The 18,928-nt window shown below is 37.3% G+C and overlaps 1 protein-coding gene across 1 annotated transcript in view; it reads right to left on the minus strand.

Moving 5' to 3' along the window:
- The window catches only part of Psme4 (proteasome activator subunit 4), a 159,730-nt gene that overhangs the window by 84,005 nt on the left and 56,797 nt on the right, over positions 1-18,928 (minus strand). Inside the window, exons 12-20 of the mRNA XM_045137278.1 lie at positions 18,737-18,826; positions 16,992-17,056; positions 16,644-16,794; positions 12,862-12,960; positions 12,390-12,459; positions 11,680-11,747; positions 10,539-10,754; positions 8,782-8,939; positions 6,897-6,992 (exon numbers count right to left, since the gene is read on the minus strand). Coding sequence (XP_044993213.1) covers positions 6,897-6,992; positions 8,782-8,939; positions 10,539-10,754; positions 11,680-11,747; positions 12,390-12,459; positions 12,862-12,960; positions 16,644-16,794; positions 16,992-17,056; positions 18,737-18,826 — 1,013 coding nt within the window. The remainder of the gene's footprint in view (positions 1-6,896; positions 6,993-8,781; positions 8,940-10,538; positions 10,755-11,679; positions 11,748-12,389; positions 12,460-12,861; positions 12,961-16,643; positions 16,795-16,991; positions 17,057-18,736; positions 18,827-18,928) is intronic.

Genomic DNA, 18,928 nt, shown 5'->3' on the forward strand with positions numbered 1-18,928 from the left:
CCTCAATTAAAATACATCTTCCAGGGCTGGAGAGATGGCTAAGCAGTTAAGTGCTTGCCTGTAAAGCCTAAGGACCCCGGTTTGAGGCTCCATTCCCCAGGACCCATGTTAGCCAGATGCGCAAGGGGGTGCACACGTCTGGAGTTCATTTGCAGTGGTTGGAAGCCCTGGCATGCCCATTCTCTCTCTCTCTCCTCCTTTTCCTGTCTGTTGCTTTCAGATAAATACAAACAAACAAACAACAAAAAAAACCTACATCTTCTAGGCTGGAGAGATGGCTTAGCAGTTAATTAAGTGCTTGCCCGTGAAGCCTAAGGACCCAGGTTCGAGGCTCAATTCCCCAGGACCCATGTTGGCCAGATACACAAAGGGGTGCATGTGTCTGAAGTTTGTTTGCTGTGGCTGGAAGCCCTGGCGTATCCATTCTCTCTCTCTTTCTGCCTCTTTCTCTGTCGCTCTCAAGTAAATAAACAAAAATAAATTTTTAAAAATACATCTTCCATGTCTCCTATATATTTAGAGGGTATTACATTAGATATATTTTCAACTTTAATGTCGTTATTCAACATAACTTCATTTTACATTAATTGATTTAAGAATTAGCTTTAGGGCTGGGGAGATGGTTCAGTGGTTAAAGTCCTTGGCTTATAAAACCTGATGGTCTGAGTTCAATTCCCCAGTGTCCAAGTAAAACCAGATGCACAAAGTGGCACATGTGCCTGGAGTTCACTTGCAGTAGCAAGAGGCCTGGTACACACACACACACACACACACACACACACACACACACACACACACACACTCCTTCCCTCCCTCTCTCCTTGCAAATAGATAAAATATTTTTTTAAAAAAGGGTTGACTTTAATTTGATTTCTAAACTATCACAAATTAATTAAATCCTAACTCTGTTGACATGTTATATAGCAAATGTTTTTTAGCAAGTACACGTAGCTGTTAGTGGCTTACACCTGTAATCTCAGTATTTGGGAAGCTAAGGCAGGAGAATACCATTGAGTTTAAAGCCAAAGCAAAACCAAACAAACAAAAAAATCAAGTAAACATAGATATTTAAAATAAATATTTCCTCTGTTCTTCAGAATTTTTCTAAACTACCCAAAGAAGACTTCACAGGTCTGTGTATACCCAGGCTGCACTAATATTTGAAATTGTTTTTTATAAAGCCTCAATTATGTACATTATCTTAGCTCAGAAGACTTAATATACCATCATTCAGTCATACTCATTCCTTCATTTTACAAGTTAATATCACTTGTCCAGAGAACTAAACACAATGCTGAAAAAATAATTCCAACAAAATATACTATAAACAATTCTACCTTAAAATAATGAAAATTTCAGTCAGTTCCATAGCTCCTAGATAGTACTGGGGCAACCCAATGTATAACAAAATACTTGAGGATTTGGGGTCACTAAAAAGACCAATGAGCCGAGAATGGTGTCGCACGCCTGTAGTCCCAGAACTTGGGAGGTAGAAGTAGGAGGATCACTGTGAGTTCAAGGCCACCCTGAGAGTATACCAGCAATACCAGGTCAGCCTGGGCTAGGATGAAACCCTACTTCAAAAAAAAAAAAAAAAAAAAAAAGGCAATGAATTTTCTAATACTATGGCATTTGTGCACTAGATGGTAATCATGTTTATACTTATGGTACAGCAATGAACTAATCACTGGTAGCAAAGACAGCATGCTAGAAATAGGAAGAAATGGTTAATAACAAGTGCAAAATACACAATACAAACAAAGACTGGGTGAGTGGCCATGAAACAGGCACAAACGATAACATACAAAAGCCTTCATTGTGTGAGTGAAAGAACAATGGCCTTTCCCACATTAAACAAATACATGGCAGAAAATAAGCCACTACCAGGTCTTCCCTTCTTTAAAGTGTTTCACAAGAGACATTTGACCTACTTCTGTTATAGTACTCAGTTCAGGTCTATGCATCAGTAACAGCTGTAAACTGGTTCTTACTCTATACCATATGAACAAAGGATTGCTGAGCAAAGAGAAATTTTATATATTGGAGATTTAAAATTAACTGTGAGAATAAAAACTACTTCCATGCCTGACACACAAAGGTTTTAAAAATCAATGAAAACAGTCAGAAGGCGAAATAAGGAGAAAACAGGGTTACTCACCGTGGAGTAGTAACTGTTTCCTTTTCTGTGTGCAGCTTCCCCAGCAGAGCTGGGTAGTTTCCTAGAGGTGCCAAGAGAGGTTAGCTAGCCCTGCCCCTCATTGTATATGCAATATATCCTTTCACATATCAATGAAATGGCCTCAATCTTGGACCGTAAGAATTTCTTTTTGAGTGGAAAATCAGTAAAACCTGAGATCCTATGAATAATTTAACTATGATTTAACAGATCAGAAAGGAAAGGGGGAACCAAATATAGAGTATTTTGAGATGAAAAATGGTGACTCCTCTACTTTGAGTAACCCTGTTTTAAAGATGTTAGTTTTTGCATACTGTGATTATACAGAAAGTGGACTGAAAAAGTGAAACTGAGGATGTCAGAATTAAAGGCAAATGTCCAAAATTCCTGTGTAACCATAGAAAGACAGCCTCCCACTTCCCATATATAAAGGTAAAACTGTAAGTACTAGCTATAGCACTCATAACTCTAGTACAACATTCATGAAAAGTTCCAAGAGCACAAGATTCCATCCTAAGACTCAACCTGTATCATCTGTAAGAATTCAAACTGTTCTAAGTTGTAGAATATGGATTTTTTTCACCCTTAAGTATCATCTAGGACCATGCTTGTTTGACACTAAAATTCATGGTTAAGTGCAAGTATTCAGTAACCCTATATGGGTAAAGGTCCAAAAGTACGATCAAAAGGTAGATCACTTACTTTTATATTTAGGACTTAGCTTTAAAAAAAATTGTCCATCACCCATCACAAAGCACAGAAGAGTTTCTACATTTGGTAGTCATTTCCCTAATGAGATTAAAACCATCATATATATATATATATTCTATCAAAACCAGCTATACTTTGTTAAAGCTTAGAAGTAAACTAAACTTCAAATTTTTCATCAGTTTTCCAGAAGACAAATACTTTATTTCCAGTAAATTCAAAAGGCAAGTTTAATATTACATAATCTGACTGAAAGTTACTATAGAAGCTAGAATATTTTACGTAATTAAGACTTTTATGAAAAAGTTAGGTAGAATTTAAAAACTACTGTTTGAGTTGTTATTCCCAAAACTGCTCTATCTTGTAACATGAATGTCATGTAATAGTACAACTAACTTGATACTAAAGGAGGTATTTCTCAGGCACCTTAGGCATTATATTAATAGTCACCCAAAATTATGCATACAACCTTTTCTCTAGGTATTTAGCGTATTATCCTCTCCAATGTATTGAGTAATATACTGTCAAGAGTTTTCTTTTCCTCAGTCTTTACCTGCTGAAAATATTTGTGAATTATGCTACAAGTGTGATTTCCTATCTCATTTCTATCTTACTGGTTTCTTTCCAAATCAATTTAAATGTTTTTTAACTAAAGGAGAATAAGCATTTTAGAAATTTTAAAGACTAAAAATTAATTTATCTTCTAAGATAAGTCAAAATTGTACACACAAGAAATAAAGGTAAAAAGGCATACTTTGTCAATATAAACTGTTCAAAAAAGAATCCATAAAGATATTTCAATGTGCTGGGCATGGTGGCACATGCCTTTAATCCCAGCACGCAGGAGACAGAGGTAGGGAGGGTAGCTGTGAGTTCAAGGCCACCCTGAGACTATAGAGTAAGTTCCAGGTTAGACTGGGCTACAGTGAGACCCTACCTTGGAAAAAAAAAAAAAAAAAAATCAAAAAACCACTGGGTGTGGTGGCCTTGAATCCCAGCACTTGGGAAGCAGAGGGAGGAGGATCACTGTGAGTTCGAGGCCACCCTGAGACAACAGAGTGAATTCCAGGTCAGTCTGGCCTAGGCTGAGAAACTACTTTGGGGTGGGGGGGTGGGACAATAAAAAAACAACAAAGAAAAGATACTTCAATGCTGAAGCAAGACTTTATAAACTCCTAATCTGGCAATTCAAACCAAAGATATCACCACTTATTGTAACTCTACATGGTGGCAAGTGTGGTGGTGGCACACATGGGATTATCAGCACTCGGGAGGCAGAGGGAGGAGGATCGCCATGAGTTCGAGACCACCCTAAGATTACATAGTGAATTCCAGGTCAGCCTGGGCTACAGCAAGGCCCTAACTCAAAAACAAAAACAAACCAAAAAAGGTAAAAACTTTACATTATGCAATTGTTGCATATATATATGTATATATATGCATATATATACATATATAAATACGTAAATAAACACATATGTTTATATATGTATATGCAACAATTTTATATATATTTAATAATATATGTAATATATAAGAATCATATATATGAAGAACCTTAAAACATGTAAATTAAATGATTTTCAAAATTATAATTTAGAAATTATTTTATATTATGTAAATATAACATATTCAATGTATTTTGACTTAAGTATATTTTATATTATAATTTTACTCCACATGTGAAAATTGTGTGCTCCTGCCGCCCACCCTCCACATCTTTTTCTCTCTTGTTCTGGGAAATGCTGGCCTCAAGCTTGCCATCTACAATTGCTTGAATGTATTTCCCCACAGACTTAGGCATTTTTGACTAAACTTCCTACTGAGCCCCTACCAAGCTGCCATAGAGGGCATGCCAGTTGGGGGTGGAGGTGGATCTTGGGAGTCCAGCCCTAAGGTACATGGAGAGCAGTTTGAAAAATGGCTGTTTGTGCTTGCTGGTACTGGTTGCTGGCTGTTTGGTGATGTCTCTCTGTTACAATTTATGGAAATGAGCCAGCTTCTTCTGCCTTTAATATTTATAAGCCTGAAATAAGCCCCTTCCTCCTATAAGCTGTGTGTAGATGAATTTTGTCCTAGAAATGAGGAAATGACACCACCACCATCTTCTTGGTGTTAGCCTCCTGAGTGCTGCAATTACAAATATGCCAGGCTAAATGTTAACATTCTGAAATATTAAATTCATTGGCTTAAATTTATCTGGAAAAGTCCTATAAGTAAGCAGTATTCAATATCAAGTATAGAGCTTATAATGCATGCCTTTTTAGTTTACTATGTGGCATTCTAAAAATTTGCATAAAATACTAATTTTATTGTTAAAATAACTGTCACTTTATAAAAATTGAATTGACTTTAAAATAACCAAGCTTAAGGAATTTTTCTTGAGGGGAAGACAAGTTGAGATGGGGTCTTGTTATGTAGCCCAGGCTGGCCTCAAACTTGCAATCGTCCTTCAACCCTTCAGGTGTCAGGATTACCACTTCATCAGGAACTTCTATTATGATGAACATTTATTTCAAAACATGTTGAACATTTATTTCAAAAGATAAAGACTCAACTGTGCATAGTGGTCCATACCTGTAATCTTAGCACTCTAAAGGTTATGGCAGAAGGATTGGTCTTAGTTCCAGGCCAGCATGGAATACAGAGTGAGATCCTCATCTCAAAGTTAAAAAAAAAAAAAGAAAAAAAGATAGGGCTGGAGAGACGGTTTAGCAGTTAAGGTGCACAAGGTGATGCACGTGTCTGGAGTTCATTTGCAGTGGTTAGAGTACCCATTCTCTGTCTGTCTGCATCTTTCTCTCAAATAAATAAAGCAAAACAACAACAACAAAAATACAAGAAAAGCCTCAGTTTACTATGATAGTGCACAGACATAGAGCTACTTGCTGATATGAACCCAAGGCAAACGTGGCAGCCTCCATGGCCAATCCTTGAGCATGGCCTTTGACAATCATTCAATATCCAAAACTTCCAACAGAGAACACATGCTTTCATTTTTAAGACAAATTGTTGCACTAAGTGACCACAATACTTATTGTCTATACTTTGAAATAGAACTTTACTTACTGATTGCCAAATTTGTTAGGTATGAAACTGCTTATGGCTTATATTCTCACAGTAAGACACAAGGCTAAATGGGACTAGGGAGACTAAATCTATTTTTCCTATCTTATGTCCTTTCTCCAACTAAATCCTAATTAACACTACAAAAAGTTCAATGTGGAGAATAAGATTTTAGAGTGAAATAATAGGATACTATGGAAAAGTATGAATCCAGCAATGGCTACACTAAATATGGTCAAACTCTTATTTTTAAACCATTTCTTAAAGATTTTAAGATTTTTGTTGAAAAAAAATCAACAAATAGTTCCTTCTCACCTTTTTTTGAAGGGCATGACTAGATTTTTGTGTCATCTTCGCAGTAATGAGACGTTGAAAATAAAAGATCTTAGAATATTGAAATTGGAATCTAGCTACTAAATAATGAATTAACTAATCATGTAGTATTGATTTCACCCTAACTCACTCTACATGTATTTAACAATAGGTTAAACAGAGACATTTGTTCAACAGAATATGCTGAAAAGCAATTAAAATCCTAAACACATAAAATACGAAAAGCAATTAAAACCACAAAGGCATAAAAGATAGTTCTAAAAAGTTTAAAATTATAATAGATAATATTAAATAGTGTGTTATTAAAGACACTCTACAGGATTTTGTTTGTTTTGACTACAAAACTGTAAGTCAATACTAATTGCTGGCAAATTAAGGTTTTTTTTAAAGGCAGGATTATCTTAAATTAGTAGATGAATTTATTATCTCCAAACCGTTATTTTTTTAAAATTTACTAGCATCTAAAGTTATTCTATTTTGGTACCATATAAAAATCTGAATAAATCCTAATTTGTGCCAACAACACTAAACAAGAACAACAACAAAATCATAAAATGGCTAAAACTTAAATAATAGGTAAGATGACAAAATGTAAAGTAATTATTTTACTTACAAGTTGGTAACTGGCTCTCCTTTCAATGGAGGTAGGAGGTTTCCTGAGCCAATTAAGCAGTTGTGCACTATCGTCAGACTCTGCAGAATATCATCTCTAGAAAAAATGCAAGATACTGTCATCTTTATAAGATTCCTAATCCATTCTTAGCAAAACGTCTAGAGTGAAAGGTGAAATATGAAAATTTTATCCAGTGAAGCTATACAAAATTAGGTTAAATAAACAGCAAACACCGTTAGTTTATCAACTTAATAGCATAAAGATAAGCATATTAATGGGCCCTACTTGCATTTAAACAAGCTTTAAATATTACAAGTATCAATAAAAAGGTCAATACCATTAAAAAGGAGGAGCAACAATGCCATAGTAGATTGTCTCATAGTAGATGTTGTTTTTTTGTTTGTTTGTTTTTGTTTTTCAAGGTAGGGTCTCACTCTAGTAGCTCAGACTGACCTGAAATTCACTATGTAGTCTCAGGGTGGCCTCAAATTCATGGCAATCCTCCTATCTTCTGCCTACCAAGTGTTGGGATTAAAGGCATGTGCCACCACACCTGGCTTGCTTCATGTTTTAAAAATAAACTGGGGGGCTGGAGAGATGGCTTAGCGGTTAAACGCTTGCCTGTGAAGCCTAAGGACCCTGGTTCGAGGCTCGGTTCCCCAGGTCCCACATTAGCCAGATACACAAAGGGGCATATGCATCTGGAGTTCGTTTGCAGTGGATGGAGACCCTGGCGTGCCCATTCTCTCTCTCCCTTTCTCTGTCTCTAACAAATAAATAAATAATGTGAATTACTAAAAGCAAACAAAACAACAAATTCTAAGTTCAGTAGAGGACAAAGACCTTTCCTTTCCAGAGACACATCTTATATATACATTTTCCAAAATAAACAAATGACATCACTAAGTAGAAAACAGTTTTTGCTAGAAGCTACAAAAAATTGGTCTTCCAGCCAGTTGTAGTGATCCCAGGACTTTAGTCCCAGCACTGGGAAGGCAGAGGTAGGAGGATCGCTGGGAGTTTGAAGCCAGCCTGGGACTACAGGTTAGCCTGAGCTAGAGTGAGAACCTAACATGAAAAAAAATTCTTTTTTCTCTCTGAAATGCTTAAATATTACTTAACCTTATTACACTGTTAAATGGTTTTCTCAGTACATTCATAGCAGATTTTCAAATCAAATGTTGAAAGTTAATGTATCAGTTGAGGAGATAGCTTAACCAGTAAAGGACTTGCCTCACAAACCTGAGAACCCCAGTTCAATCCCCAGTAATCATGCAAAAATGGAAACCACTGGGCTGGAGAGATGGCTTAGCAGTTAAGGCGTTTGCCTACAAAGCCAAAGGATACTGGTTTGACTCTCCAGGACCCACGTAAGCCAAATGTACAAGGGGGCTCATGTATCTGGAGTTTGTTTACAGTAGCTGGTGGCACTGGTATGCCCATTCTCTCTCTCAAAAACATATATAAAAAATATTTTTTTTAAAAAGGAAACCAGTAGTGTACCTGTTGTTTGTATGGCTTTGCTTATTCTGGGCATTCAGTTAAATAAAATCATGTAATGAAATAAAAATAAATAAATAAATGCTCAGTGTGGTGGCATGTGTCCACAATCCTGATGCTAGGAAGATGGAGATAGGAAGATGTGCCAACTAACCAGCCTACCCTAATCAGTGAAGTCCAATCCAATGTTTCAAAAACAAGTGGACAATGATCCTAAGGATCACACTCAAGGCTGGTCTCTGATCTCATACCTATCCACAAAATACATATGTACACAGACAGAAAGATAGACAGATAGACAGACAGATGATGCAGGAGGAGATAAAGGTGAGGTTTTTAGTAACCAGTTGAAAATCACTAATTGATTATTAAAAGGACAACCAACCTAGACATGTCAAGTTCTCCATCTCCACAACACTGGAGTTTGATAAGCTCAGGTTGAAGGAAGGCCTCCAGCAGAAAGAAGGCAAAAGACACCTCTTCTGAGGAAGGAACATGCCATTGGATGCCCAGATTCCACAAATCCCCCGGTTTACCCCAGTCCTAGAAAACAGAAGCATTTCTTCACTAAGTGTGAAGTAGGAAAAAAAAAAGTGTACACACTATTTTACAAAGTTAAAAACGGTAAATGCAAAAATAATATACACCTAGAGGGCTGGAATGATGGCTCAGTGGTAAAAGTGCTTGCCTGTATAACCTAATGGCCTGAGCTCAACTCCTCAGTAACCAGGTAATTAATGCCAGATGTACAAAGTGATGCATGCATATGGAGTTTGTTTGCAATGGCCAGCTCTCTCTCTCTCTCTCTCTCTCTCTCTCTCTCTCTCTCTTTTTCTGTCTCAAATAAATAAAAAGCTTTTTAAAAACAACAAAATATATATACCTATAAACCTAGAAAAATATGTAAGACTCACAAAAGTATGGTATTATTCCTTCTTTACTGGTCTTTAAAAAGTCTCACTAAAGAGCACTTCATATGAGATTACTGTTAAAGAGATAGCACTGTATATGAAGCTAGCTAGTTTAGCTGTAAAATTATATGGGGATATAGAAGTTAGATATAGCACACCTAATTGTCCCATGTACAAATACAAAAAAAAAAAAGAAAACTAATCAGGCATTCAATTGTTCCATGTGCAACTAAAAAGAAAATTGACTAGGCAAGGTGATGCATAACTATCATCACAGCACTAGGGAGAATGAGTCAAGGAGGGTTCCAAATTCAAGGCCAGCCTAGGCTATACAGAAAGAAGGGAAGCTAGAGTTTTAGCTCCACAAAAAGCTAAACAATACAACTCTTAATACATTCCAATAATTTATTTTAACTATAGACATACTTAGTATGGACACATCATGTGTTGGTACCTTCCTTTCCCTTGTCTCTGTACCCATTCTGCTGGGGGCCCATCTCAATAGGGTTGTGGATCAAGCATGTATGTGCCAGGAATTTGTTTGCAGTAGCTGAAGGCATTAGTGCACCCACTCTCTCAAATAAATAAATAATAAATAAACTATTATTTTTATACACAAAAAACCCAAGGAAGAATATTTATTAGAATTATTATTATTATTATTATTATTTGAGAAAGGCACATAGAGAATGGGTACACCAGGGCCTTTGGCTACTGCAAACCAACTCTAGGTGCATATACCACCTCGTACATCTGGCATACGTCAATCCCAGAGAATTGAACCTGGGTCCTTTGGCTTTGCAGGCAAGAACCTTAACTGATAAGCCATATCCTCAGCCCATATTAGCTTATTTTTTTAAAAAATGTTTGTATAGGGCTGGAGAAATGGCTTAGCAGTTAAGCACTTGCCTGTGAAGCCTAAGGACCCCGGTTTGAGGCTCAGTTCCCCAGGACCCACGTTAGCCAGATGCACAAGGGGGCACATGCATCTGGAGTTCGCTTGCAGTGGCTAGAGGCCCATTTTCTCTCTATCTCTCTCTATATATATCTGCCTCTTTCTCTCTCTGTCACTCTCAAATAAATAAATAAAAATGAACCAAAAAATAATTTAAAAAAATGTTTGTATATAGCTCATATTCATTCAATATATCATCTAAACGTGTATGAAAAATAGCTTCAGGGAAAAAGAACTTGATATACTTTTGGATTCTAAATTATTGAAAATGCTTACCTTGATGGGAAAGTACTCTGAAGGAGGCTTGTCAAAGCCACCTGGCACACTGCAGTACTCCGTGGGGTAAATCAGTGTGCTAGATCGGAGAAGGTGATGCAGGAGGTTACAAGACAGAGTATAACCCTGCTTACAGGTTAGATGCAGGCTTCTTTGGAGAATCTTTATGAGCTGCTCTCTATAAACCAGCAACTTCTTACCATCCACACGAGTAATCTAAAGAGGGAACAAAAATAGCCAAACGTACTTTGGTTAAAAGACAAAGAATCAGGGCTGGAGAAATGGCTTAGCACCTAAGGTGGTGGCCTGTGAGGCTTAAGGACTCAGCTTTGATTACCCAGTACCCACATAAGCCAGAAACACAAGGTGGCACATGTGTCTGGAGTTCGTTTGCAGTGGCTAGAGGAACTGGCATGCCTGTTCTCTCCCTTGCCAATTATCAATGTACTTTTCAATGGTTGACAATTAAATAGCTCAAAAACATGTTTCTTAAAATAACTCATTTTAGAATGAACTGTTATTTTAACTGTAGCCTATTAATATTCTGACCTTAGGCTTTCATATGCCAAAGTAAAATCTCTCTCAAAAGGCCCTACCTCCTAGAAGAGACGCAATATAATTAGCCATATTTCTGAATTATCTTACATAGAAAAATAAGGGTATTACTGGCCAGATTTTTTTTTTCTTTATTGAGGTAAGATCTCACTCTAGCCCAGGCTGCCCTTGAACTCATGGCAATCCTCCTACCTCTGCCTCCCAAGTGCTGGGATTAAAGGCTTGTGACACCATGCCTGGCTACTGGCCAGATTTTTAAAGAAGAGTATCACTAAATGTGATACACTTCCAAATTATGAGTTACTAATATTAATGGGCAAAACATCAGACAAGAACTTTCTAGAGCTATATGAAGAAATTCCCAGTTCCTAATCTGCTGGTGCATGCCCATAATCCAAGCCCTCAAGAGGAGAAAGGACCATCATAGTTTGAGCCAGCCAAGGCAATAGAGTAAGACCCTTTTTTAAAAAAAGGTTTCCAAACTTCTAAATACTCATATACTCTAAATTCAACTTAGGAAGGGCTAAATCTCAAATCCAAGTTACTAATTTTGGAAATTTTTTTCCCTTCCAAAGATTTACAATACCTCAGACAAAAGTTGAAGATTCCATAGTAACTCCTTGTCTAGCTCTTCTTCATTCAATACATCATCATCTACGTATGAAAAATAGCATTAGGAAAAAATGTACATATTAAATTGAATAGATCCAGTTTTTAAAAGTAGTTCTAGGGACTGGAGAGATTGCTCAGCAGTTAAAAGGGCTTTCTTGAAAAGCCTGGTGGCCGATGGTTCCCTGGTACCCATGTAAAGCTAGACACACAAAGTGGCACATGCATCTAGAGTTTGTTTGCAGTGGCAGGAGGCCCTGGCATGCATATGCATAGTCATGCTTGTTTGTGCTCTCTCTCCTCTCTGTTTGCAATAAATAAAATATCTCTATTTCATATTTCTAAGCTCAGAAAATATTCCAGGGTGACATTTTATTTCTTCTTCATGAAGGTGAACTCACACCAAAAAGAAGTAAAACATAAACATGCCAACCAAGATTTCAAACACTACATCACAAATCATTAACCTTTTGAAAACAACTTTGGATAGCTGTTATATGACCATATTAACATGGTTCACTTTCTAAGCTATTTATCAACATAGGTAACAAACACATTCTTAAAGGGCAATTCTTCCCACAAAATACCAGTACTACATAGTTGAGAATCTGTGGTCATTAGCAAATGCATCTAAAACTGTAAAGGCAGCATGAGAGTGATGCTCTGTGTGCTTGTTGTGTGACTTACTCATTGTAAGCTGAGTTATAACACTGCAGCAGTGGGGAACGAAGAGCTTCAGAGATTCTTCTGGGCAGCACTGAAAATATATTTGCATGAGTAAATTTTTTGGAAAAGTTAGTAATTTAGCCACAAAATATATATTAGCATTATTTTCAGTGATAAATAAGGGCTGTAAAGAACAATGTATTTTAAATACACTTCTGAAGCACTTCTGAAATAATTCAACACCCAGAAGTAAGAAAGGAGGATAGGAAAGTTCAAGGCTGGCCAAAGCAAGTCACTGTCTCAAAACAAAACACAACGAGCTGGGTATGGTGGTGCACACCTTTAATCCCAGCACTTAGAAGACTGAGGCAGGATAATCACGATGAGTTTGAGGCCAGCTGGGGCTACAGAGTGAATTCCAGGTCAGCCTGGCTAGCATTAGGACTCTACTTGAAAAACAACAAAAAGCAAGAAACTCCACAACTAAACTTACCTTTACGGCAGCACGGCACATATCTGCCACCATGCGGCCTGCAACTCTCGTTTCAAATATGTGTGAAACAGCAAAATTAAAAACCTTCTGAAGGGCTACCTGTTGAGATATGTTAAGAAATAAAAATGTCTAAAGCTAAAACATTATATTTTCAGAAATTAAACATCACATGGATCATAATATAAATATACTTAAACTTCCAAGAATAACCAAGTAGGCAAGTTTTAGCTACTGGCTATTTTATTAATTTGACTGATACTGTTACATTCAGTTCTAAAGAAACTGTTGTGAATAAACCTAACTTAGGAACAAGGCTTTACTTGCAAAAGAAATACTACTCATGTATTACTGCAGATAGAAGCAAGTACATCTGATTATCTTGATGAAAAATCTAACGTAACAGGAGAAACTTTGAATATGTAATTCTTTTGTTATTATGGTAAGTATAAACTATAAATCTCTCTCCTCACACTAAATGATGTGATCCACCCATGTGGGAGACTGGGGCAGGAAGATTATAGTGAGTTTGAGGTAAAGCTGCATTACAAAGTGAGTTTCAGGCTAGCATGTACTAGAGACACTGTCTCCTATTATCTCAAAAAAATAAGCAAGGGCTGGAGAGATGCCTTAGCAGTTTAAGGTACTTGCCTACAGAGCCTAAGTACCCATGTTCGACTCCAGATCCCACGTAAGCCACATGCACAAAGGTGAGGCAAGCGCAAGGTCACACATGCCCACTAGGTGGAACAAGCGTCTGAAGTTTGATTGCAGTGGCTGAGGCACTGGCGTGCCAGTTCTCTCTCTCTAAAAGTAAATAAATAAAAATAAAATACAAAAAAAGAACCAATAAGGCTGGGTGTGATGGCACATGCCTTTAATCCCACCACTCAGGAGACGGAGGTAGGAGAACTGCATGAGTTTGAGGTCACCCTGAGACTACACAGTGAATTCCAGGTCAGCCTGGACCAGAATGAAACCCTACCTTGAAAAACAAACCAACCAACAAACAAAAAAATGATTAAAAAAAAAAAGTTGAGGAGATGATTCCATCAACAAAAGCACTTATTTACTGAAAAAGCAGAGACCTAATTTGGGTCCTGAGCACTCATAAATGCTGGGTTCTATGGCATTTGAATGCAATCCCAGTGTAGGGAAAACAGACAAAAGGATACTCAGGGTACTTGGGCTAGTTTGTTTAGCTGAGTCAGTGAGCTCACACATCCACGCTCACATGTAGATGAACACACATACATACATTCATGCCACAAGCATGAAAAAACTACCCAGTGGCCCCCTCAAAGGCAGAGCTGGAGAGATGGCTTAGCGGTTAAGACGCTTGCCTGCAAAGCCAATGGACATCGGTTTCTACCCGCATAAGCCAGATGCACAAGGTGGTGCATGTGTCTGGCTTTCATTTGCAGTGGCTAGAGGCTCTGGGGCACCCATTCTCTCCCTCTCCCTCTCTTTCTCAAACAAATAAAAATAAAATATTTTTTAAAAGGCAAAGCAGCCTATATAACTTTAATAATACTTTTAAGGTCACAAAATCTTAAAATATTTGCTGAGGGAGTAAGTTATAAACTTAGGTTAATATCACTGTAAACTACAAACAACTTTTTTCTTTTAAATAAAAAATGTTGAGACAGAGTCTTATGTAGCTAAGAGACTGGCTTTGAACTTACTATGTAGCCAAGGATAACCTTGAACTCCCAGTTCTCCCTACCTCCATCTCCCAAGCTCTGGGAATACAGGCATGTACCACTGCACTTGGTTAGACTCATATCATCTTAGTAACTCAGTTCAGCATTAGTCAGGATGTGCATGTTAAATAATGATAATCTCAGGTAAAGGAAGAAAAAAAAAATAGAAATGTAAAGCCATTTAAAGACCATACATCTACAATTACTAGTAAGAGAATGCTTACCAAATGCCTTACAAGGGCATATATTTTGAGTCCATCACAGTTAGCCAAGATATAATTTTGATGATTTAATTTCTATCATGTGATGACATAAATATTTCCCAACTTCTATCTTGAGTAATTACTTAATTACAAAATTTAAAAGTACAGTCAATACCAGGCAAGCTCAAGGTCAGTTTGGGCTACGTGGCAGATACTCAACCACTGCTCCTAAGGGAAGTGTAAGATTATACTGTTGTGAGCCTCAATTGACCAATACATAATCCTATTTTAAGTGTGCTTTTATTTGTATTGTTGATCCTTTATAATTGAACTACTGGGCTGGACAGATGGTTCAGCAGTTAAGGCACCTGCCTGAAAAACCAAGTTCAGCTCCCCAGTACCCACATAAAGCCAAATGCACAAAGGGGTACATGCATCTGGAGTTCGTTTGCAGCGCACACATTCTCTGTCTCTGTCTTCTTGCAAATAAATAAAATGTTATTTATAAAACTAGCCAGGCATGGTAGTGCACACCTTTAAATTTTCTTTTTAATTTTATTTATTTATTTATTTATTTATTTATTTATTTATTTATTTGAGAGCGACAGACACAGAGAGAAAGACAGATAGAGGGAGAGAGAGAGAATGGGCGCGCCAGGGCTTCCAGCCTCTGCAAATGAACTCCAGACACGTGCGCCCCCTTGTGCATCTGGCTAACGTGGGACCTGGGGAACCGAGCCTCCAACTGGGTTCCTTAGGCTTCACAGGCAAGCGCTTAACCGCTAAGCCATCTCTCCAGCCCATAGTGCACACCTTTAATCCCACCACTTGAGAGGCAGAGGTAGGAGGACTGCTGCAAGTTTGAGGCTACCCTGAGCCTACATAGTGAATTACACGTCAGCTTGGGCTAGAGCAAGACCCTACCTCAAAACAAACAAACAAAAAACATGAAGCAAGAGAGACAATCTACTATGTCAACAATCTGGCTGTGCATGGGCATGCATGCCTTTAATCCCAGCACTAGGGAGGCAGATGTAAGAGGATCACTGTGAGTTCAAGGCCACCCTGAGACTACATAGTGAATTTCAGGTCAGCCCGGGCTAGAGTGAAACCCTACCACAAAAAACAAAAACAAGGGCTGGAGAGATGGTTTAGTGGTTAAGCACTTGCCCATGAGGCCTAAGGACCCCAGTTCGAGGTTCAATTCTCAGTACCCACATAAGCCAGATGCACAAGGTGGCACATACATCTGGAGCTCATTTGCAGTGGCTGGAGGTCCTGGCACACCTATTCTCCCTCTCTGCCTCTTTGTCTGTCTGTCACTTTCAAATAAATAAATAAAAATAAACAAAAATTTAAAAACAAGCAAACAAAAAAACTGATCTGTCAACAACAAAGTAACTCATACCTGTTACCAAACAAGTTTTTTCAATTCAGCTTAGTCTAACTCATTTATGCTGAGAAACACTAGCATTCAGACATTAAACTCCTAGGGACCATTTTTTAAACTATAAAGTCATGGAAGAAAAACATGGAAATGAACTAAGTAGATCACTTAAAGGACATTAGTTTACAGTAGGAGAGCTAAAACAAAAGGCAGAATGTGGCCTTGTTTAAGATGAGCTAGAAATGTGTGTCAACTTATTCAATCAATTGTTTTAACCAATCTACACATGTCCTCACAAAAGCACTCATTTAAGTAAGTAGGCAGATCTGTAAACAATTTGCAAATAATGAGGACCAACTGTACATGTCTTTTAAACTTCAGTATAGATAGAAAGGATAAGCTAACATGATATACACACTTTAATTGAAGCTCAAAATTTAAAACATTAAACTAGAAAATCAGAGGTTAATTTTTGTAGCAATGCTCTCTTACCATAAATATTTCTTTGGAACATTGAGTGAGGATTGTACTAAATGTAGAAGACAAACCTAATTCAACCAAACTTTCCAAGTGAGTCATTTTCTCCGTTTCAGTCTCTTCTCGTGTTTGCTCCAATGTGCTACTTTCTATAAGTCCAAAGCATCTAAATAATCCAAACAAAGCATAGCTTCAGCACCTAAGAACTCACTTAATACTTCTGGTGATAACAGATGAACTTTTAGTCAATTTGAACATGTAACTTCTCAACTACTAGCCTTGGGTCACACAGAAGAATGAAACTAGGAGAGGCTAACTTCTCATGTTATCAGAGAAATGACAAGGACTGGGCTATCATCTTACCTGTCCATAAACTGTAAGACGAAATCCTCAAATTCAGCTGTGGCAGAACAAAGTTCTTTTTCCATCTATGACAATCCAGTGTGGAGAAAAGATACAAATAGGCTTAATTTTTTTCTCTGAACTACACAATTCAATTGTGGCCTACCAAATAGATCTGTTGCAAAATTACTTCACTGAATACTATGATAAAAAATACCATAATCATATATCAATTCAAACAATTTGATCTACTATCCTCTTTAAATCAATGCATAATTAACTTTTGTGTTTTTTGGGGGGGGGTCAGGGACAAAATCTGAAGTCAAGCATCTAACTTTATTACAAATTCCAGTTTTCAAATTGCTGGTATATTATGTAAAGAACAATATAGAACTACAACCTGCTGAAAATAAAGAAAACAACAAGGACAATTTTGACCTGGTGGGGAATTTTGTAACACCCAGATACATTTTCCTCACAATGAATGGTAAAGAAGTAACTGATGCCATTGGTTATCTAATAGAAAAGAGGTCAAATATATCATTAAACATCCCACAATAACAGCCTTTCACAACAGAAATTTACCTACTCCAAATTGTCAGTGGTATCAAGGTTGCGAAACAATGTAACTATTAGGCTGATGGGTCTACATCTTGGCTGCTGTGTAAAAGGCCATTCAGAATAACTACTTGAGAGCTGGAGAGATGGCTTAGCGGTTAAGCGTTTGCCTTTGAAGCCTAAGGACCCCAGTTCGAGGCTAAATTCCCCAGGACCCACATTAGCCAGATGCACAAGGGGGCGCATGTGTCTGGAGTTCGTTTGCAGTGGCTAGAGGCCCTGGTGTGCCCATTCTCTCTCTATCTGCCTCTTTCTCTCTCTGTCTATCGCCATCAAATAAATACAAAAAAAATAGAAATAAAGAATAACTACTTGAGGTAATATATACAGTTTATTTGTCCTTACAGGAGACTGTATTCCTAAATGGGTCTTGATAATGGAAAAATATCTTTCCTAGGATCTTTGGGTAGAAACCTGGAACATTAGGCTTTTTCCACCTCCATAACTGGCATGTTGTTTTTGTGCAGTTAAATGTTAGTATTAGTGTATAGAATTTTTCATCCTGAAATGTACAAGATTATTGGAAATCTCTGATATATTGAGTAAACTGGTTTTAGTAAAACAACACTTAAAGTATGATTCTCAGCAGATCTGAACAAATCACAGCAATGAAGAAAATCTCCCTTTATTAAATGCCAATGGTCCTAAAAAGTTTATTTCTACCATACAGTGATAGAAAAACAAAGCTAAATAGAACATCAAAAACTGATAGAAATTGAAATATACCACCAGATGACAGCAATTAAAACAAAGGGCTTGGGCTGAAGAGATGGCTCAGTGCTTTGCAAAACAGGACAGCATGGGTTCAATTTACCAGTACCTATGTACAACCAGATGCACAAAGTGGTGCAAGTGTTTGAAGTTTGTCTGCAACAACAACTCCCTTCCATCTTTATTCCCTCCCTCCTCCCCACCTCCTCCCAAAAAAAGAAGAATTTTATTTGACCGATGCACTTGTTATGGTGGTTGCTACACAAGTTATCTTACCAATGACGGTTCCGCCTTAGATTCATACTATTCTAGTCATAAAATAGTAACTGTACTTTTGAGAACCTATCCAAGGTTGTTTTAAATAATCAGATATTGTTACACATACGCAGAATCAATACTACTCAGATAAGCATTTTATAACCAGAAGGCATCCTTACTTCTGTGAGGTCATTTCTTTCTTGTAGTACAGATGAACAATCTACTAAAGGCACCAGAGTGGAAAATGTTGCTATAAACTGGAATGTGATCTATGGAAAGATACAAAGATATTTCAAAATTAATTAGGCCATTCTGCTTCAATACCTATATGTTATAAGCGAAACACAAACACCCAAATAAATTATCTTAAG

The sequence above is a fragment of the Jaculus jaculus genome, chromosome 18 (assembly GCF_020740685.1).
Source record: "Jaculus jaculus isolate mJacJac1 chromosome 18, mJacJac1.mat.Y.cur, whole genome shotgun sequence".
Classification (NCBI taxonomy): Eukaryota; Metazoa; Chordata; class Mammalia; order Rodentia; family Dipodidae; genus Jaculus; species Jaculus jaculus.